Below are 21843 nucleotides of genomic sequence, written 5' to 3' on the forward strand. Positions count from 1 at the left end.
GCCTCTCTCTCCTCTCTCTTGTACCTTTCACTATACTTCACACTCATAGTCATGGTGCGCAGCTGAATTCATAGATCCAAGCGTGTTTCTTATGCATGAGTAAGTGCCAGCCAGACAGTTAATTTCCCCCCCCCTCTCTCTCTCATTCCCAGCTCTATAGCTTCTCTTTGCACTTGCTTTGCTGCCTTGTTTGGCATGCTGCGATGGCCTGGATCCCTTCACTTGCACTTTCAACAGAGATAAGATTGCTTCCAGGCAAGCGTTTCATTTTGTGCAAAAAACAAATCAAACAGGAAATAGGTGTTACCACATTTGGGTGTAAGTTGATTAAAAAAACAGCCACGCAGTCAAATGGATTACACAGTATTGTGGATAATTCTTGTTTATGATGACACATTAGTAAACTGCTTCAGAATTTATTTTCATTAGGACTGCCAATATTAAATATTAAAATTAATTATGAATGTATTTTTAATGTATGGGTGATAGGAGAAAAATAACAAAATACAGAAATAGAAAGAAATGATTGGGGAAATGATTTGGAAATCGATCGATCGGGAATTGGCAGACATGGAAGCCTTGCATATTCAGTTTAAAAGTGGCCGCACTCGCTCTTAAATTGAAAATTAGGTGGATAACTACACAAGTGGTGTAAATCTCCTTCCATGGGTTGATCAGTTCTCCAGGCTTGGCCTAGCCTCTTCCCTCATGTCTGCTGTAATTAACCCGAGGGATTGGGAAAAGCTTTTGTAATTAACAGCCTGGAACAGCTCCTCCGAGTTTGAGGCGCTCAGAGCACCGCTTCTTAGCCACTGAACCACATCCCAACAACGATCCTTGGGCCAATCGGTCCACTAAAACAGCAGCTGCTTCTGAAGACAGGTGTGCGCACTGCACACTTTAACTTGAATAAACAATGTCAACCCAGGTGATTGTGAATTCATCCTGGAAGGCATTTTCTACCAAGGTTATGCAGCGGAAAATGCAGTCATTACTTATGTATTATCCAGTTGCATGTTTTTCACCTTGAGTTGCTAGGGAGCGGAGACCGGAGAGATAGTCTAATAGCTTATTCTTTTTATACCGTTAAACAATTTATGTGACTGTAACGTTCTTGCATTTAATTGTTTAACTGCCTTAGTCTAATAGCTTATTATTTTATGTACCGCTAAACATTTTATGTAACTGTCTTGCCTTTAATTGTTTGTCTTGCCTTTTTAGAAGTTTTTTTTTCTCTGATGGGTGCCTTAACTTTTGCCATACAGTCAATTATTAAAAGTTCCTAGTTCCCTGTCTAAATGTGTGGGGGTGAATAAAAGATGCATGAACTTGTTTGTACTCTTCCATCAGTACTGTGTTGGCTGTGTGCATCCAGAGTTTTCCCTCTCCTGTTTTACTGCATGGAAAACCATTTAGATGCGCTGGAATTTTAGAGAGCATGGATCTCTTGGCAGACTCCTGTGCCAGCTTGGAGTGGAGCAGAAATGTTAATATGGAATGACATACCCTTTTATAAGTCGGCTTTCACTTGCTCTGGGTGAAGACTCTCAGCAGGGTCTGGACGTGACTTTGAGGTTCTTTGAAGTAGGGTGGCAAGGGGAGACGGCAAGCTCAATGGTTCAAAGGGTAACAAATTATATCAAAGGTATATACGTCAATTGGACATGGCCGTGCAAAATGAACACATTATCCTTTAGATCAAACATTATTATTTTTATCTAAAGGGGTAGTTCCTAGTTCAAAAATGAAACTTTCATAATTTACTCACCTTCATGTTGTTTGAAACCTATATTACCTTTTTTTTCTTAAAATACAGTTGAACTGTTAAACTGTTTTGTCTAAGCAGTGGTTCAGATTAGAACAACATCGGACCCCATCGACTTTCATTGTATGGGCAAAACAGTTTAACATTCTTCAAAAAAATCTTCTTTTGTGTTTTGCGGGAGAGAGAAGGTCATACAGGTTTGGAACCACATGACAGAAATGTTCAATAAATAGTTACATTTATTATTATAATCATCATGATTGAAAATCATCATAAAGAATGAATCTGCCAAGTAATATATTCCTTAAATCAACTGTGTTTATGGTTGCAAAGAAACATAAATTAGGCACTTTAATAGGTGCCTTTAAAATGTGGCTCATCCAATCAAAATTTATAGGCAGATTTGTAATTGACAATTCTGTAAATGCATAAACAACAGAAGTGTGATTTACCAGCCTAACAGATGGAAGACACTGGGCCAAATATTTTATTAGTATTAATCATATTACTAAGTGACAGAATAATGCACCAAAATACTGTAGTTTGTTTGGACGCACGATCTTGATCTTCTTTGCCCGTTTAATGTTTAGTTGCATTTTCTTTTTTACATTTTAGCATAGGCCTGTGACCCAGTTTCACAGCTTTCCGGTTTGAGATCCTCTGGTTTAGTTAACTAGTTAAGTCTTTCTCTCTTCGGTCTTAGGAAGTATGAGTGCTGAGGAGCTTTTTAGAAAACAAATAGTGCCTGAAAATCACTCTTGGCAGACGTGTGAGTAAGTGGCATATCTGAGCGTTTCTCTGCTTGTTCGGGGTAGCTTTGAAGACCGCCTGAGGACTGATTGTTTTCAGAATGGAACCTGTGAATGCAACCTGTAGGCTGATGAATGTGTAGGCTGTGAAAAACTGTGATAAGAGGAGCCTGATTGTGGGAATGGTCTGCAATTACTTGATCGTGTGAGACCGGCCATGCTATTTTGCAATCATGCTTATCGACGTGAGCTGCTTTTCTCTATTCCAGAGCTTCTAGTTGGCTCGCAGAAAACTCTTCTGCTAGATAGATAATAAAGTAAAGCAATTTGGATAATAAAACCTGAAAATTACTAGATTTGTCTCTTAAGTAGTTGTTACAAGGCTAATAGAGCTCATTGAAGTATTGAACGCAGAATAAAACGGTTCATAAATCAATTTATTGAATGCCAGTCTCATATGGTTTAACATTTCTATCTTCTACAAATAGTTACCAGTACTTTTACACCCAGAAAATGTTATGTTTATTAATCAACACAGATTAGATTAGGGCAATGATGCACTGTGTGAAGTAATAAAACTATTTCTTAATTCCAGGACAGACGGGTATAACAGGTTCAGTGAGTGTAATCATCACCTGTTTAATTTTTACAGCATGCATTTAATTATAAAGCAATTTCCAATTGATGAGTTGGAGCATTGAATTCTCCATAGCTGCCAGTTGTTATTAGGCAGGAGTTATTCACATTCTGCTGGAAGACACATTTTTTTTTCACACTCTGCTATACTTTATTAAATTACTTATCAGTATTCCTTAGAAAAGTGAAGGGTTACCTAGATTCATTTAATGTAGTCTTTATGCACAACCTTCCCTACCATCCTCTATATTTTGCTCCTGGGAAGAACAGGTGTTTGATAATCTCTCTTTTGCTGTACTCATATTTGCTTTAACAACACATTTCATCCTTCAAGCTGTTTATAGACAAGCTCAATGTCAGGAGATCAACTCTGCCTCACATTTCTGCATGACATAATTCTATTTTGATCCACACATCAACATTTTCAATTAGTTGGACCGTAGGATTGACGGCTTGCTAAACCCATTGTCAGTTAATCCATGAGCGTTCCCCTCTAACCCTACTAAATCACTGGCTCTCCATCCGGCACGGATTACCCCTCAAGTCTCATGGGGTGGGAGCGCCGCGGCTGCACTAATCTACTGCTTTCTCAGAGCTGGGATCATTAGCTGGATTGGAGTTTTGTTCCGTGGCTTGGCTGGAGTGGATTACAGAACCAGGTGTTGTTCCAGCTGATGAAGTTAGTGGTACGGGGTGGTATTTTGGGGTGGGGTTAGTGGACTGTGTTGTGAGTGGGTTAATGAGCTGATGTGCCAAAGGGATAGTTTACAGTAATCAAGGGGGGGACCTTTTTTTTTGATAAAGCATTAAGAAATATAACAGTGAAGGAAATTCTGGGTCAAATTCTAGTTGAGAAATGATAATTTTGAACTATTTGCAAATCATTTTTGCATAAACCAGCATTGAAATGTGCACACATGTAGCCTACATTTATTTGTATGCCTAATATGTTGAAAATGTAAAACGTTTCTGGTCTCCTCACACTTCGTTAGAAACTGCATCAATCATGTAAATGCATATTTTCAATTAAAAAAGGCCATATTAAAGAAAAAAAGACAAGTAGTTTGCCACAACTGGATGTTACTCTCTTGTCGTTTAACATTTCTAACGCAAAACAGTTGACGTGTATTAAATGGTTCACTATTTTATATCGTACCTCATTCTCTTTCAACATGAAACTGACGCTTCTTTGACGCTACTTTGATTTGATTGGCCATCTCAATCATTTTGACTGTTTGATTACTGAAGCAGATCATCAGACAATTTTTGTAAGCTTAACAACATACAGAGTGATGCATAATGGTGGCACCAAAATACAATACATCATTAATATTGTGGAATATTGTTGCAATTTAAAAGTTTTCTATTTTAATATATTTTAAAATGTCCTTTATTCCCGTGATTGCAAAGCTCAATTTTCACCATTATTACGCCAGTCTTCAGTGCCACATGATCCTTCAGAAATCATTCAGATATGCTGATTTTAAATTGTTTTATTCACTCTATCTTCCTTTCAGTCTTGAGTGTTTGAATTGACTTCAAGCAGATGACAGTTGTAAACTCTGTGCTGTGTGAAAGAATTTAGCCTTAGGGAGCATTGGAAAGGTTCAGTGAGGACTCGGTAGTAGTCAAGGCTGATGTCGTTGTGGGTTTTAGCTGCCAGATCACTGATGAGCTTGAAAGGGCAGGGATGTGACTGTTATTAAAACCAGTCAGCTCTTGTAGGAATAGACAAAGGGTTCGCATTTTAGTACTATTATTTTTTCCCCTTATTTTTTAGTACATTTCATTTTCTCCTCTGTCCTCAGTTTCTCTGTCCACCCAACCTCCAATTATTATCTCATTCTTTTCTAGTGCCTGAGCTCCCTTTCTATTCTCCTCCTCTTTTCCTTGATTAAGTGGAGATGGGAGCACATCTAAATTTAACCACACTTCATCTGCTAGCTCCCCTTGCTGTGTCTGATACTCTTATCACTCTCCGACTAATGGTGGAAATTGCTTATAATGTCAGCGTAATTTTTAGATTGAGGAAACATGGTATTTTACCTACTACCTATTTTTCCAGCAGTGTTTTCGTGTTTTGTTGCACTCCCATCTCTCCCATCTCTCTTTTTTTGCTACCCTTGCTATGTGCTTTACCCTTTTATTCATATTCCTTGGCTGTTCTTCTAACACTCACTCACTTACAATCCTTTCCATACTGCCATCCTCACCAGCAGACTCTCCATTCTTAGGTTGGAAAAGACAAAAAAAACAAAACACATTTATGTTTTGAAAAAAACAATGCTAAGTGAAGTGCGCTTAGGGGGATTAAGTCTGATACATGCCCTTTTAGGCCAGAACGATACATTAAAAGCTTTGCAGACTTGTCGTCATAGTTTCCTGGAGAACCCTGATGGGTAGCCGGCATGGATGGATGGACGGACAGATGAGCGACCTGCTTATTTTTGCCTCTTTCTCATGGTGCCCTTGGCAGTCTAACCACTAAAGTTGCATTTTAGCCTTGCGTGGTCACGGCTGCTAACCTGCGCGACTGTACTGCCTGGCTCACCCCGATTGCTTCAGCCCCGCTATCACCCAGTCTGCTCAAACACCTGCTGACCTGGATTCACAGCGGCAGGCTGTCGGCTCGTCAGGCAGGTTCTGATCCAGAAGCACGGCAGCTTTGAGGAATGGAGTCTGCCAGCTGCATAAAAAACAGACAAACTAAGACAAATGAGCATGTCAGAGTGCTCAGTGGCTGCACACTGTACTCTCTGACCTTACCTGATTCACTGCTTCTCTGGTCTGAATGTCAAGGAGGTTTTGCTCAGCGGAAGAACTCCAGAATTGTGGTGTTTGTTAAAGCTCTGGGGGTGCTTGTTTTATCTTTGACTTAAAAAGTATATGAATTGTGATAATAATGGGTAGTTGCTTACTAGCCCAAGTCATAAGAGCTCACTTCTCAAGTTTACATGATATTCTGGTCCCTAGTAGACAGATATGGTTGAGTCTTTTGTTTATTTTTTTTCCTGCCAATTTTAATATCCACCAGATAAAAATGATATGTCTGGTTGACTTGAATAGTTATGACACACAAAGTAACTGAAGACATTCTAATGGGACCATTCATGTCTTAATTGTATTAAGCCCATCTTTGAAATTTGGTATGCCTGAAGTTCATTAGCTTCTGCATGAATACTCCCTGCATCTAAGAGGCAGTCTGATTAGTGCCAAATGGCTTTGAGTGGAAATCCCAGATTACACATTCTAACTACTGCAATGACATAATGTGTTTCCATCAGGAGCCTTTGTTGTGGATTCGATTTTAGGTATTAGGACGTAAATAGGCCAGTACTGCAAGCAGAATAAAAAAAAAAAAACAGCAACAGCCCCAGCAAGCATACAGTACACCTCTTATCTCCTTTCCTTTCAGTAGGTCAGGCAAGGTGACAGTTCCACCATAAGTTTCATTATCGTTTCATCACTCTGAACCTTGAGGGGTGAAATTTGTGACAACGAATAACTATTTTTCAAATGTTAATAGGCATAATTGCATAATAGGCATAATATTTTAGCATCTGACAATGGCAATACACAGTCCAGTGATGTAATATAGAATGTGGTTGGTTTATTCTGAATAGGCCATAGTTCATAGCACTGTTCATTTCCCTTAGATGGCATGAAGCTCCATTAATGTCCAAATTTTGCCTCAGTGGTTTCGTGAAAAAGTCATTTCATGCTGAAACATGCCACATTTGTTTGGACTTAAACCTAGAGACATGCTTGAACACAAAGCTTTCTGTGATGAATGAGATCATTTCCATCTTGCTTTGTTTCTAAGATGCTTTACTAGAACAACAAATGACATAGAAGTTTTCTTCATTTGTGGTTCATATGGTGCTTAATGTTTTTCTTTCTTTTTTCCCCAAGGACCCTTCAGTGGCCAAGGTCAGTGGTGGGAGGAAGAAAACGGTTTCCTTTAGCAGTATTCCATCAGAAAAGAAGGTGAGCAGTGCTGCAGATTGCCTTGCCTTCATGCAGGGTGGCTGCGAGCTGAAGAAGGTGCGTCCCAACATGCGTATCTACTCGCGATTCTACACATTGGACCCTGATCTGGCCTGCCTTCGTTGGGAACCCTCCAAGAAAGATGGTGATCGAGCCCGACTTGACATCTCCGCCATTCGGGAGGTCCGCACTGGGAAAAGCACTGAGACCTTCCTCCATAACGGCCCATCAGATCACCTGGCTGAAGAAGCAGCCTTCTCCATCATTCATGGTGATGAGTATCAGTCCCTGGACCTGGTTGCTCTCTCTGCAGATGTGGCCAACATCTGGGTAACAGGATTGAGGTATCTGTTGTCTCACCCTGGTGTCATTGGAGGAGGGAGTGGAGGGGATGGAGGGTTGGGAGACTCCAGCATTGGAAGCAAGATGAGGCGGAACTGGTTGGCGGCAGAGTTTGCCCTGGTTGATGAGGATGGACACGAAATCGTGTCTGAAGATACAGCAGTGGCCACCATCTGTAAACTCTGTCCTGGAATTAAGGAGGCAAAGGTAACACATTTCCTTATTGTTCAGTTTATCAACCACAAAATCTTGCATTTCATTACTAAAGGGTTACAGAAAAATCCAAACAATACTGAATATTTGACTCCCCAAATTGAAAGCAATCAGAAATACCTATACTGCAGCAGTTTCTATGTAGGACCCATCAAATAAGAATCATAGTACTGTCCTATAGCAGTGAGAGAGATAAATAAAACGAGCACTGAGAGAGCCAAAAATTTGAACAGCAATATGATTGGTGTAGAATTTAGGTGGCTCTTCCAGAGCTCGTCTCTCTGTATTACTACTTAGCTTGACTAGGGTGTTCTCACACTAGGCACGGTTGTCTTGTACCATGCCCTGGCACTAATAGACCTCGTAATAGATTTATCATTTATGCTGCACAGCTATTTTCACTTTAATTGTGCTGCACATATCAGAAGATTATTATGATGGAGGAATTTGCAGCTTTATTCGCAAACTACAATTCTGTTCATTAATAAGGTGAGAACCAGACCCTGGTTACCTAAATATACCGGTGCTTGGTTTAATTAAATTATTTGAAAAGTGTACTGTCCAAATAGTAATAGATGTTTGCTGTCTTAATGATGACAGTGGTGCACAGCTGTTCCATGGTTTGGCACGGTTAGCACTCACACTACATGTGTTCCGCACCCGAGCCTAACTGAATCGTGCTCTGGCCCACCTCTTCCAAGCAGGCCAGGGATGGTTAAGCAAACCGAGCATGGCAAGGAGCGATCACACTAGTCAAACGAGCCAGACTTTAAGGGTTAAACGCCCTCGGGCACGGTTTAGATCGGTTAGTGTGAGTACACCCTTAAGGCTGATTTATACTTCTGCGTCGGACCTACGCCGGAGCCTCTACGCTGTAGGCAACGCGTTGGTTTTCATTTATACTTCTGCGCCGTTTTCCGCGTTGATGCGCAATTACACATGCAGAGGAAGCATGTGAAACCCGAGGGAGGGATTCTAGTAGACAAATCACATTATTTGCGTCTGCGTAGAATTGACGCATTGTTAAATTTTTGGAGAGGTGCACGTCAGGGTACACCAAAGGGTACGTGCGCTACACACAACCTACGACGTAGCTACGGCGGGAGTTCTATGCAGAAGTATAAATTGGGCTTTAGTCAACCCCGCTGAGGGGCAGCGATGGAAGGGTTTTGAATATGGCAGTAAATTCATACGTGTGTTTGTGTGTGAAATGGACAGCTGGGGACAGGAGGAAGACAGACCGAAGCCACAGGGCCAAGTCTTTGTGACAGCGGGTGTGAGGCATCTGCTTCATGTGTCTAGAGAGACAAGTAAAGGCAAAAAGGGCAAGCAAACAGGGCTGAATAGGAATGACTCGCTTTGCTTCTGGCCGTGTCCTAATCTTAAAAAATACTGGACACGAAGAGCTACTGTCCCTGAATTTGTTTGACTTGTGACATTTTGTCTCTCAAGATTCAAATCACTATATGCTGCAAGCTGCTTATTTGATATGCTTCTTGTCTGTGTAATAGTTTTGGACTGTGATTGCTCATTAATTGGAAGAAATTAACCCCCAGCATTCTTTATTCAAGTAACAAAACCTGAAAAAGTGACGAAACAGGCTTCCAACATAAACAGATGATAAATTACAGTAGACTACAGAACTCTCAAGGCCTTGGTCATCAGTGATCATCTCTCACTTGACAGCAGTCCCTCATTCAGTATATACTTTCAAATTCAAAGCAAAGCATCCCCCCTTGAGCAGTAGCACAATGGTCATAGTTTGTAAATTGATCCTTTCCTAATCACACTTTAAAACAACAGGATTTGGGTTACTAGCTCAAATTGTTATCCATAAATGATCTTCTAGAATCTAAAACTTAAATACATTAATACCTCTCTTTCTTTATTTTCTTTTTATCAGGTGCGTTTGCGCTTTAAGGAAATTCAGAGGAGCAAAGAGAAGCTAACGTCTCATGTTACACTGGAAGAGTTCCAGGAGGCCTACTGCGAGTTGTGTACACGACCTGATGTCTATTTCCTGCTAGTGCAACTCTCTAAAGACAGAGAGTGCCTTGACGCTCAGGACCTGCGCCTTTTCTTGGAGACGGAGCAAGGTCTGTCATTGGCCACCAATGAGGGCTGCTTAGAGCTTATTCGCCGCTTTGAGCCCTCTGCAGCTGGACGTGAACGAGGTTTACTGGGATTGGATGGCTTCACCCGCTACCTACAGTCAACTGAGTGCCAGTTGTTAGACCCTGAGCATCAGAATGTGTGCCACGATATGAAGATGCCCCTGTCTCATTATTTTATCAGTGCCTCCTACCGCTCCTACCTGCTAGATGACCAAGTGCATGGCCGGGCTGATCTTGGGGGGCTCACTCGAGCCCTGCAGGCTGGCTGTCGGTGTCTGGAGCTGGGGGTTACAGATGGGCCAGAAGGGGAGCCACTATTGGGTGTAGACTATGGTACAGATGGAAAACATCACCACCACCATCATCACCATCACCACCATCACGGTTCTGTTACTCTGCGCAGTGCCCTAGAAGTAGTCAACAAATATGCTTTTCTCACCTCCCAGTATCCTCTGCTGCTGCATCTATGCCAGCGTTGCTCACCTTCCCAGCAATGTACTCTTGCGCAACACCTAAAAAAGGTTTTTGGATCCAAGCTCTATACCCCTGAATCTCTGCCAGTCAGTCTGGGAGGTCGCGCAACCACTTTGCCCTCCCCAGAGCAACTAAAGGGTAAGGTGCTTCTTGTTGGAAAGAAGCTGCCCCCAGAAGAGGAAGGTTCTGAAGGAGAGGTATCTGAGGAGGATGAGGAGATTGGTGGCGGTGGTCCTCTGGCTGGGCGAAGAATGACTATCCCTGGGGAGGAGGAACTAGGGGTGGTCCTTGTTGTCCCCCCACCCCCACAGCCAAGGCGCCTCCGTTTGCGGCGTGAATTGTCCAATCTCGTTGCCGTTGCTCGAACTGGAAGTCGCAACTTTTATGCCCATCGGGCGAGTACTCTGCAGTCCCAGCAGCATTCTCCCCCTTCTACTCCTTCTACACCAGGTACACCTATGACACTTGACCCAACCTACTGGACCCTGTGCTCTCTCGGGGAAGGGGAGGCTGGACGGCTTGCTAGCGAGAGCCCAGAGGAGCTTGTGAGCTTTACCAAGCGCAATCTAACCCGTGTGCGGCCAAGTTCAGTAAGGCTAGATTCTAGTAACCCAAATCCACAAGGCTACTGGAAAGGAGGAGTGCAACTGGTTGCGCTCAACCAGCAGACACCAGGTGCCATGCTAGACCTGACCCGTGGCCGTTTTATGCAGAACGGTGGGTGTGGGTATGTGCTTCGTCCAGCAGTCATGCGAGAGGAGGTTTCCTACTTCAGTGCCCAGTCACAAGGCTGCGTGCCTGGTGTACCACCGCAAACACTCAGGGTGAAGGTCATTAGTGCCCATAGTCTACCCAAACCACAAGGCTCTGGTGCCAAAGGAGAGGTCATCGACCCATATGTGGTGCTGGAACTGCATGGTGTGCCTTCAGACTGCACAGAGCAGAGAACTCGCACTGCTGCCCAGAACCAGGATGACCCACTGTTTGACGAAACATTCGAGTTCCAGGTGAGAGAGAAAGACTACCACATCATGAATGTTAATCAGATTTATTTCATGTGTGATTTTGGAAGACTTTATAAAACTAAAGCCGCCTTTTCACTATCTCTGAGAGTCACATGCGATTTTTGCATTTTGCCCTGTAGTGGCAGTTACAGTGAACTTTCAGATTAGTTGTGAAGCAGCTGTTTACACTCTGCAGCTATGACCTTCTGAGATATATAAATATATCCAGACAAAACAAATGACCGGCAATACATCTGAAAGAAAAACATAGTAGATTTTCTACGACTAAACAAATTCAAATAATTATTAGACAATTATAAAAAAAATATTACTGACATTATTATTTATAACCGCCCATATTACAGAAATCGTGTTCGTAAAAAAACAAAAATTTCAGATACGAATATGATCGAGATGGACTTAGGGTCTGTCGTTTGATGTTTGTCTGGGTTAGTGAAAAGATTGCATAAGAAAGAGATTGATAGTTGAGACAAGGGATGTATTACATGATACCTTGCCCAGTGTTTTTTTTACCCTGTGTTCTGAGGTATGGTCACTGGCGTGCAAAGGTGAGCTTCTCTGTGTATCAGTCTTGAGGGCAGAAATCAGAATTATTCAGTCAATGAGGCAGGAACTGAGCCATGTCTCACTAATTACCTAATGCATACGAAATTAACACAGTTCCATATCATATAACATAACATATGTACTCACTGACCTCCTTCAGGAGGTTGTAATGATGTATTTGACAAGGTAATTCCAATGCATGGTATATTTTACTGCCGTTAGGTAAAGATCTCACTGACTTTTGTTTCTGTAACAAAAAAAATATTGTCACTGCTTTTTTTGTGTTTTTATTCTCCCAAAATAATGTCAATTTAGATTTTCTCTCTATGTAGTTAAGACAAACATATCCTGATGTATGTGGTGAGTTTACTAAATGTTAGCGCTCACTGGTTGCAGCACTTGCTTTCATTTCTTAGCATGCATTAGCCTGAGCTGACAACTACAGAAATGTCACATACAGTACATGAATAACATGAATGTATTGAGTACTGACCTGTCATCCACAACAAGAACGAGGTTAATGGATGCAGTCGGTCCTCATGGTTGCATAGGGATGACGCAAGTGTGTGCAACTTAACACAACTCTTCCTAGATCGGTAATTAGGGAAGATCTCCATCAAAACCTAATAGCCTGCTAACACAAAAGCTCCTGCACTGGATTGTAGTTCAAACCTATGGTCTAGATAACTCATTGCACTGCTGTGGGTGCCAGTTTCTTCCAGCATAATTCTTTTTCAATGATGTGACCTTTCTTTTAGCAGGGCCTAATTACACTTGCATGCCAAATTTAGACAGCTTTAATTACAAGATGCAGATCAAGGTAGCTTCTTGGCGCAGGTGAGGGTTTATTTTATCTATGAAATCCAGCGCAAAGAAGTGGACACAAACATTCAGGCTCAGAGCTCTGGGTGTGAAGCAAGACTGCTTGAGCCAAAACCGTAAATTTGACACAGTTCGTCTGAGGAGAGTTAGTGTGTGTTTGAGTGAATTATCTTGCTAGTAATTTTTGAAGTGTAATTTTTTTTCTTTTTTTCAAGAACACTAGTTTATATCAACAACTACAGACACATTCAAGCACTCCATAAACATCCTATCATCATGTATTTTTTCATAGATTTTTTTCATTGAACCAGAATCCATTAGTTGTGCTAGTTAACCACAAGTTTCTTAAAAAAGCAATATGCACAGGCATGGCAGCTCTGTTTATCACTTGTCCCTTTTTGGTCACATTAAAAATCCTTGTAGAAAACCAGGGCTGCGTTTCCTAAAAGCATCATGAGCTAAGTTGATAGAAGAGAGACCATTGGTTAAAATGGTTCTTTTAAGATGCTAAAAGGAAACACAGAACTGTTCTCATTATAAGACTGAGTTAATGTAAACATGTTCGGATGTTGATTGACACAAAAATATGATTTTTCAACAAATCTCCATACCTTGCCTTTCATGCTGAAGCTAGAGGACGTTTGATGCTTTAAAATTAAGACATCCTTCCATTTTTGTTGTTGTTATTATTATGTATTATTAGATTGGACAGTAGAGACTTTGACAGGAAAGTTCAGGGAAAGAGAATACATATTTCTGTATTTATTGCATGCGTTTACTCTGCACAATGTTTGTGTTTGTCATGTTCAAACCTGTTAAATGCTCTGCACCACTTATACAATAGACTGCAAAAAATAGACTGCACTTTATCTCTATTAAAAGAATAATCTATTATCTTTTTTGGCTAACAGATTGTAAAGCAACATTAATATAAAACACTCTAGCACGATAACAACAATAGTCTTACAGTATGTATCTCCATCTACTTTACGTCCATGTTCAGTAAAAACCATTTGAATAGGTTTTTACACAATAGAAATACTGTTCTGTAAGTAGACAGTGATAAAAAAAGTGTGGGTGAGACTTGCCCTTGGTGCTTAAAAATTTAAATCCCTGCTATTGTGATTTAAACCAAACACTGTGCCATATGGTTATTTGAAGAGGAGGTTTTGCGAGGGATCCAGTGAAATCACAAATATATCTCTCACGCACACACTTATTCTGTCCTGGGGGATTGTGCCTCTTGTTTGCATTTGTTTGTCTCTTGTTGCTTGGAGCTCGAGGACGTCATACAATTATATGTCATGGGAGGGTGTACACCTATCAGAGTCCCACTAACAAACACACAAGTGTGCATCCCCTGGTGGGATCTGATAGAATGCTTTTGCATCTCTTCCTGTGGCCTTTTCCACTAAACGCATAAGTCACTGAGAGCTCTGCGGCCCCTAAGAATGCCAGTCTTACTGTCAAGTAAAGTCAAATTTATTTGTATAGAGCTTTTCTCAATACAAATAGTCTCAAAGCAGCTTTCATGATTTTCATAAGGTTTATAATATTTTATTATCATGCCTTATATCCACTTTTAATATATTATAGCTGGGTGATAATATAGTTCACATTTTGTGACAATCCAAATCCAAGCAATTGAGATTTGCTATATATCACTTTTTGTAAATATACTGTATGTATTTGGATAAAGTTGGATATACTTATATAGGTAACACTTTACAATAAGGTTCATTAGTTAACATTAGTTAACTACATTAGTTAACGTTAACTAATAATGAACTGCACTTATACAGCATTTATTCATCTTTGTTAATGTTAATTTCGACATTTACTAATACTTTATTAAAATCTTGTTAACATGAGTTAATGCACTGTGAACTAACATGAACAAACAATGAACAGCTTTATTCATATTAACTAACATTAACAAAGATTCATAAATACTGTAACAAATGTATTGTTCATGTTAGTTAATACATTAAATAATGTTTAATAAATGAACCTTATTGTAAAGTGTTACCCTTATATAATTTATTATAAAGAGCTGGCTGATAATGTCTCTTTTGGTATGCAATATGTGTAAACATGCTACCATTGTTTTAACATGGTATTACCATGGTACATGTCTGACAACATGGTAATATCATGGTCCAGTTTTGTCTGTGGAGTTCATGAAATTTGTGCGTCCACCATGAATACAAATGTATGCGATTTCTGAAGCGTGAAGTAGGTTCTTTGAGATGTTGCACACCTGTCTAGAACTATTTTCTCTTGTTTAGAGTTGTCCAGGAATCTGTGTGGGTGTCTTCTGCCAGCTGAGGCGTTTTATCTTTGTTGTCTGTGTTTCCTGACAGATTTCTCTCTCTTTTTCTTTCCTTAGTATGAATATGCAAGTTCAGTGTGACATAACTATTTTATGTCTCATTTGTTTTGTGTGTTCACTTACAAATTTTGGATATTGCCAACTTTGTCCCCATAAATGGGGTAGGAGTTTATAAGATTTTTTATTTTCTTCATCCTACTCCTGTTTTTCTTGTCATGGAATGTATTTTTGTTGTGTTTGTTGGATCGTTGTTGTGGCATTTTGTGTTGCATTACCATGAAAAGAGAATACATAAATAAATGATGATAAAGTAGGGTATACATCACACACACACACACACACACACACACACACACACACACACACACACACACACACACACACACACACACACACACACACACACACACACACACACACACACACACACACACACACACACACGTTGTGGTTTTCAGTTTTATAGAGACCCTAGACAAAGTGATTTTGATACTATATAAGCTTTATATATTTTTTTTATATTTGGTCATTCCACTCAAACCTCGATAACAATATGTTTTCTTTTGGATATGTTCGAATTAGTAATTTAAGTGATATTACTTTCAGGTGCCAATTTTCTGACACAAAAGAAGCAGTGAAATGCCTACTTCCTGTTATTCTCAATGTGTCCTTTACATGCGAGTATGCTTATACAAACCAATAGTTACACAATCATTTTTGTTACTTTGTTTCTTCGACCTGTAACAGTCCCTCAGTTATTCATGCTAGTATGCAAGATGTATGGTTTTGTTTAATTGTGTCCTTGCTTATGTATGTGTGTTTGTCCTACATAACCAGATGTCCAGGTTATGTTGTGTGTGCATGCTAAATATTTCCATATTTAAATAGATTTGGACTGTGGAAATGCGCTTTATGCAAATGATCTTTTAACTACCATATCCTGCGGTGTTGAAGTTGCACATTGGCTCAGTGGTCTGCACTAAATTTTGCATGCTTCATATTTTAAAGGGACTGGTCATGTGTTAAAGTGTCTGTTTACATATCCTAGATATTTCTTTCTCGTTACAGCTGCATCTGTAGAAATTTTAGTTCTAAAAAATGCACACCTGAAGAGGCCGAATAATACACGCACTGTTTTCTCTTTTCAGGTGAACATGCCTGAGCTAGCCCTGCTGCGTTTCGTAGTATTGGATGATGATTATATAGGCGATGACTTCATTGGCCAGTACACCATCGCCTTTGAGTGTCTACAGCCTGGTTACCGCAATGTGCCCCTTCTAGGGCTCTCTGGAGACCCTTTGCTCCATGCCAGCTTGTTTGTACACATCGCCATCACTAACCGCAGAGGTGGGGGAAAGGCCCAGAGACGGGGTCTGTCCGTCAGGAGAGGAGTGCGACGTGGACGAGAGTATGTCACCCTGCGTAACACGGGCATCAAAGTGCTGGATGACACTTTCCGGCCAGCCGGCGGACCTCTGCGAGAAGCTACAGACCTGCGAGAGGATGCGCTGGTAAGGGAGGTGGTGCGTGTTCAGACAACAGTAATACTAGCTATTGAACTTCTTTAATACTTGCCAGCCACACCCTGCTGAAAAGACCAGGTTACATTTTCCATTCTAGTTCAGGTTGGGTTATGTTGATTAGTGTGGTTTGGTGTTGGTCAGCCTGCATGATTTTGCTATGTGATCAAGGAAATCCTGCTGGTTAAAGGGATAGTTCACCAAAAAAAAAAAAAAAAAAAAATCTGTCACAATTTTCTCTCTCTCATGTCTTCCAATCCTATAACACAAATTTATCCAAAGGCCAAAAAAGTTCGTAAAACAAATCCACCTGAATTGGGCCAGTTAATCCAAGTCTTGTGAAGACATATGATTGCTGTATATGATGACCAGATTTAAATGTAGGTTTTAATTTACATCTATGATGGATCATTTTCAAATATTTTATATTATTTCTAAATATTTCAATATTCAATTTCATATTTCAGAATATTTCATATTCTTTCTATAATGCTGTAAGAGGGCAGCTTCATTTTTTTTAGTAATGTGTTTCTGTTTAAATGGATGTAGCCACATTAGGGTCAGGGTAGCACTGGTCCGCCCAGATTGACAGGTGACTTACCCAGTCAAAACTTTCTTAATGTAATGGTTTGGAAATGGTGAGCAAAACAATTAAGTTGCTTTTAGTCAGTGCTATTCTATCAGTGGATCGTGGAGATAATTGGTCTTGTTTGAGTAAATATGTCTCGGTCACTAATAACATGGCCATGTCAGACAATGAAAACAGATATTATAGTGAGAAATTAGGTGGATTATTGTAATTGTTCTCTTTATATTAAACATTTGCTTGGCTCACAAGTAATAGGTTCTACATTCTAAATTCTCTCGCCTGACGATTTTGACCTCTGTACTTGTTGCAAACCTTTGATGCAGAGTCTCTGACAGATTCTGATGCTTTTATTTAATAATCAGCCGGTACAGCTGACATGAATTTCCAGCCTCATTTAGATCTCAGTTCTGAACATGTAAAAACCAGACACCACCACACCTCCACACTGGAGTTTGGCCAACCACTGTGAAAACAAAGCTCTGTTTACTTGCCATTTCTGGGGTTTCATCTTAACTAAGTAATCAACACGCTCATTCGCACATTTCTAGCATCATGATGCATTAATCTAAGTTTTCAAGCAAGCCCTAGAAATAAAACCAAGCAAAAACCAACAGTTTTGCTGGCCTAGACTCTGCGAAGTCAAGGTATGATTTATGGGTGATGGTAAGGGGAGGAAGGATGGAGGGTTAGAGTATCAGTGGGGGGGTCAGGTGACAGTACTGGGATCAGATGCCACCGTGTGTGTGTGGAGGGAGAGGAGTTACTCCACGTTCATAATTACTGTGTTCACAAAAACCTGCTGATCCCAGAGATACACACACAAAACCAGACAGTGACCCCAAAAACTATTTGAACCATTGCTTTAGTGTTATCTTTGAAATTACTGTTAACCATGTGGTCCCAAGGCCATTTTTATTAGATTTATGAATCTGTTACCTCACACACCACAGATATGTATCTCTTGCCTTGCCATTTAAAACATATCAGACTTTGTTGCATTTTTGAAATATTTAGCCCAAAATATGTACTTGTTATCTTTCATTAAGTTAAATGTCACTTTGTTTGATATTTTCTTATCTAATGCAATGACATTCATCATTTTTCAGTCTCCAAATACTTTATGGGGCCACTGTACATACACACTGGCCCATCTTTGTCCTTCCATGCCTGTATTTTTTCCATCTGCCATTATTGCTGAGCCACAACAATGTCCACTTTATTCACACCCTATGTTTATACAAATAAACACCGATATACAGACTGATCACCCGCATTAATTCCCCTGAACACACATACATCTCCAAATAGCTTTGGTAATCACGGTTGTGGGTGTGTGATCCTGTCAGGTGGAAAATAGAAACAGGCTCTCTATCCGCCACACCGTAATGAAGGGAAATGTATGATAAAAAGCTGATATGCAATTAGACTCAAAGCTGAGGCCTTTGACAGTCATGCAGACACAGAAAACAGTTAAATTGCACAGGTTTATTTGTCTGTATAAAGGAAAGCAGTTCATGTTTTGATTTCGCCTCATGAAAGTAGCTCTGCATAACATTGTCTATAGCATTTTTAAAATAATATAAATGTCACCAGTTTTCAGTGACTCTTCTCTTGTTTTATATCTTGCAGTTGTGACCATATACTTTGAGTGTATGCTGCCCTTTAAAAGAATCTTACAGACCCCAAACTTTTGAAGTAATTAATACTTATATTCAGCAAGGACATTATATTATTGATCAAATTTATCAAACAAATACACCCTTGGTGACCATAAGAGACTTTCAAAAACTTAAAAAAAAAATCTTTCCAACCCCAAACTAAGTTAGAACATTTCAGATTTATTTCCTGTTTATTAACATGCCAATTATTTTTGTCATGTTACTTGTCTTTATCTCTGTCACTTGGGCTTACTTAAATATGTGTGGTAACCAAGTGTGTTTTCTCTTTCTTTAGAGTGTTACGGTGGCTTTTAAAGAGCAGTGTGGGCTCCCCCCGATGGCCACACCGAAGCAGTGCATCCAGAGCTTGGCCACAAGGTTGCAGACTCCAGACGGGCCCCCAGGGGCCACACTCACTCTGAAGGAAGGTTACCCATGCCTGGAACCTGTGGGCAACTTGACTGACGCCACTCGTAAACTGTTAAATGGTTATGACACGGTAAGAGACACACATTTATGTAAGCCGTTTTAATGTCACGCGTCATTGCCATGCATTTTTTTTGTTGGGCCGCAATGGTGGTTCCATTTAATAGACTATAATAGGCCAACTTTATGCTTTTTGCTAAATTCCTCAGTTATTACTAATGTGCTGATAAACTTAGGATGGAGAGACCCCTCTTTTTTTGCTGACAAAGCAATACCGGTATTTAAAACATGGTATTTTACTGCTGTAAATATGAAGAGTATCATATTGGTGTCTAATATTAATATCTTAATATATCAGCTATCCTCCTCTCTGCATTACCTGCCATTACAATGGCATTTGTCTCTTTAGCCATCCCACATATAAAGGTGTAGGAGTAAGAACAGGCACATCGGAGTGAGTAAGACATTTGAGGCTTTAGTCACCATCCTCCTCTCCTTTCGTAGGTTCACTGTTTCTCTGTCTCTCCCTGTGGGTTGACTCTGGGTCCTGTTGTGTGTTTGAGAGCGGGAGAGTCAGGCAGCACTGACTGGCAGGACTACATTTTATAAATATCTTAACTGTGGGAGAGGGCAGCAAGGGTCTTCTCAGAAGAGTTTTATAGCTTAAAGATTACTTTTTCATAGTTCATGATGGATTTCTCAGATGTGTGTTATGATTGAGCATTAGCTTTGTCTAAATAATTATACAATAGTACTAATAATACTAATAAGATTACAGAGATATAAAATGAACGTGTAATTTTAAAGCAAGTCTTGGAAGTATTTTTGGTGAAAATGTGTCCTTTGGGTCCACATGCTGTTAGCCATATTCATAAACTCTGTGTGTGTGTGTTCTATCGTTTAGTAATTTGGGGTCGATAAATTTTTGTGAAATGTTTTTGAAGAAGTCTCTTATTCACAACAACGCTGCATGTATTTGATCGGAAATACAATAAAAACAGTAAAATTGTGAAATATTATTACAACTGTTTTCTATTTGAATATATGTAATTTTGTAAAAAGATATCTTATTATTATCACAAAAAAAATTTGATAAATAGAAAGTTCAAAATAATAGCATTTATTGAAATGGAAATCATTTGTAACAATTTAAATGTCTTCACTGTCACTTTTGATTGATTTAGTGCATCCTTGCAGAATTAAAGGACTGATAGTATTAATTTATTTATTACTTTTAAATCTTAGTGAAATATATGAACATATCATAACTGAGTTCCTCTCTGCATCCCCTCAGATGGTCTCTGCTAACAAACAGCTGATTGAAAATGCAGATGGAGTGCAGGAGAGAATTGCACACGTGCAAAAGGAAGGTGAGAAGATGAGGGGAAGATGAATCATTTTTGTCTTTTCTTTCCACAGATTGATGTGTCAGTTAGGCCCCAGAGGATGCGTGAAAATCTTGAGAAACAATTCACAGATTTCTGAAATTTGCATTCAAAGTAGATCCTGTTATCTACAACACTCACAGTCCCCTGCCATTGGCTTTTATCCTCAAAATATCACAGTGTTTTTCTTTAAAGGTATATATTTCACAAAATTCGCACAGTGCCCAGTGTTGATGAGTTACTAACTAGTGATGCTATTAACTAGATTTTCTGAGTGTAAGAGCAGGGCCATTGCTTGAGTAACGGTAACAAGCCACAAGGTTTTTTCCCAAGCACGTTTGTTTTTGCAGCATGACAAACCACAACACCGTTATGTGATATTGTATTGGGCATGCAGCCTTATAACCAAATTAGTCGACACAGTATTTAAAGAATGTAACTTTAAGAAGTCTGATTCGTTTGAGTGACTCTTTTTATTCTGCCGGTATCAAGTAAATAAACAAATCACAATTTAAATATTTACTTAAATGTTGCTTTTGATCACTATGGTTGCAACCCAGTTTTATAAACTGGGATGCATTCTACTTTTTTAAATGTTTAATTCAGTTTAATTAATCTAAATGAAGTACTATTCAAGTGGAATCTAATCTGTTATCCTAATTGACATTCATTAATTTAAAAACCCTTAAGGCTTTTGGGCTAAAAAATTACAACTCTTAGTAAATTATAATTATATTAAAATATAATAATAATAATAATACACTTTTTATTAGAAAATATAAAGATTTCATCTAAATTAGCATGTTTAGTTACTGTTTTTTTATTAGCTTGGACTGTAGCTACAGTAACTGCTTTTTCAAAATAGTATCTTGATTATAGTTGAACTACTTAAAATTCTGATAGTTAGACAAGTTACAGTTTCAGATTAGCCGATTAGATTAAATTATACGAACACTTATTGTTTCTACCTGTAGTTATACAGTTATTTGGACTTATGTAAAATCATAATAAATGGATGACAATCTCAAACAGTGTAAGAGGATTTAAGAAGTGTTGGCATTAGTGGCTAAATACCAGGTTACCATGTCTTTATTGCAGTATCTTATGGTATTTTGGAAAAAACTATGGTTACTGTGATCATTTAAGTGGGACCACTGAAGACTTTAGTTTAAATGGTTTCTGCAAGGACAAGAATATCCTCTCTCTGTTCCTAGCCTCATTATTACTCACACACATGTTATTTACCCCCAATTACACACA

General features: G+C 39.4%; 1 protein-coding gene across 1 annotated transcript in view; it reads left to right on the top strand.

Moving 5' to 3' along the window:
• The window catches only part of plcl1 (phospholipase C like 1), a 61186-nt gene that overhangs the window by 34805 nt on the left and 4538 nt on the right, over positions 1 to 21843 (top strand). The window contains exons 2-6 of the mRNA XM_079619580.1: positions 7063 to 7686; positions 9596 to 11287; positions 16154 to 16516; positions 19068 to 19271; positions 20493 to 20568. Coding sequence (XP_079475706.1) covers positions 7063 to 7686; positions 9596 to 11287; positions 16154 to 16516; positions 19068 to 19271; positions 20493 to 20568 — 2959 coding nt within the window. The remainder of the gene's footprint in view (positions 1 to 7062; positions 7687 to 9595; positions 11288 to 16153; positions 16517 to 19067; positions 19272 to 20492; positions 20569 to 21843) is intronic.

Source organism: Phoxinus phoxinus (assembly GCF_949152265.1).
Source record: "Phoxinus phoxinus genome assembly, chromosome: 7".
Lineage (NCBI taxonomy): Eukaryota > Metazoa > Chordata > Actinopteri > Cypriniformes > Leuciscidae > Phoxinus > Phoxinus phoxinus.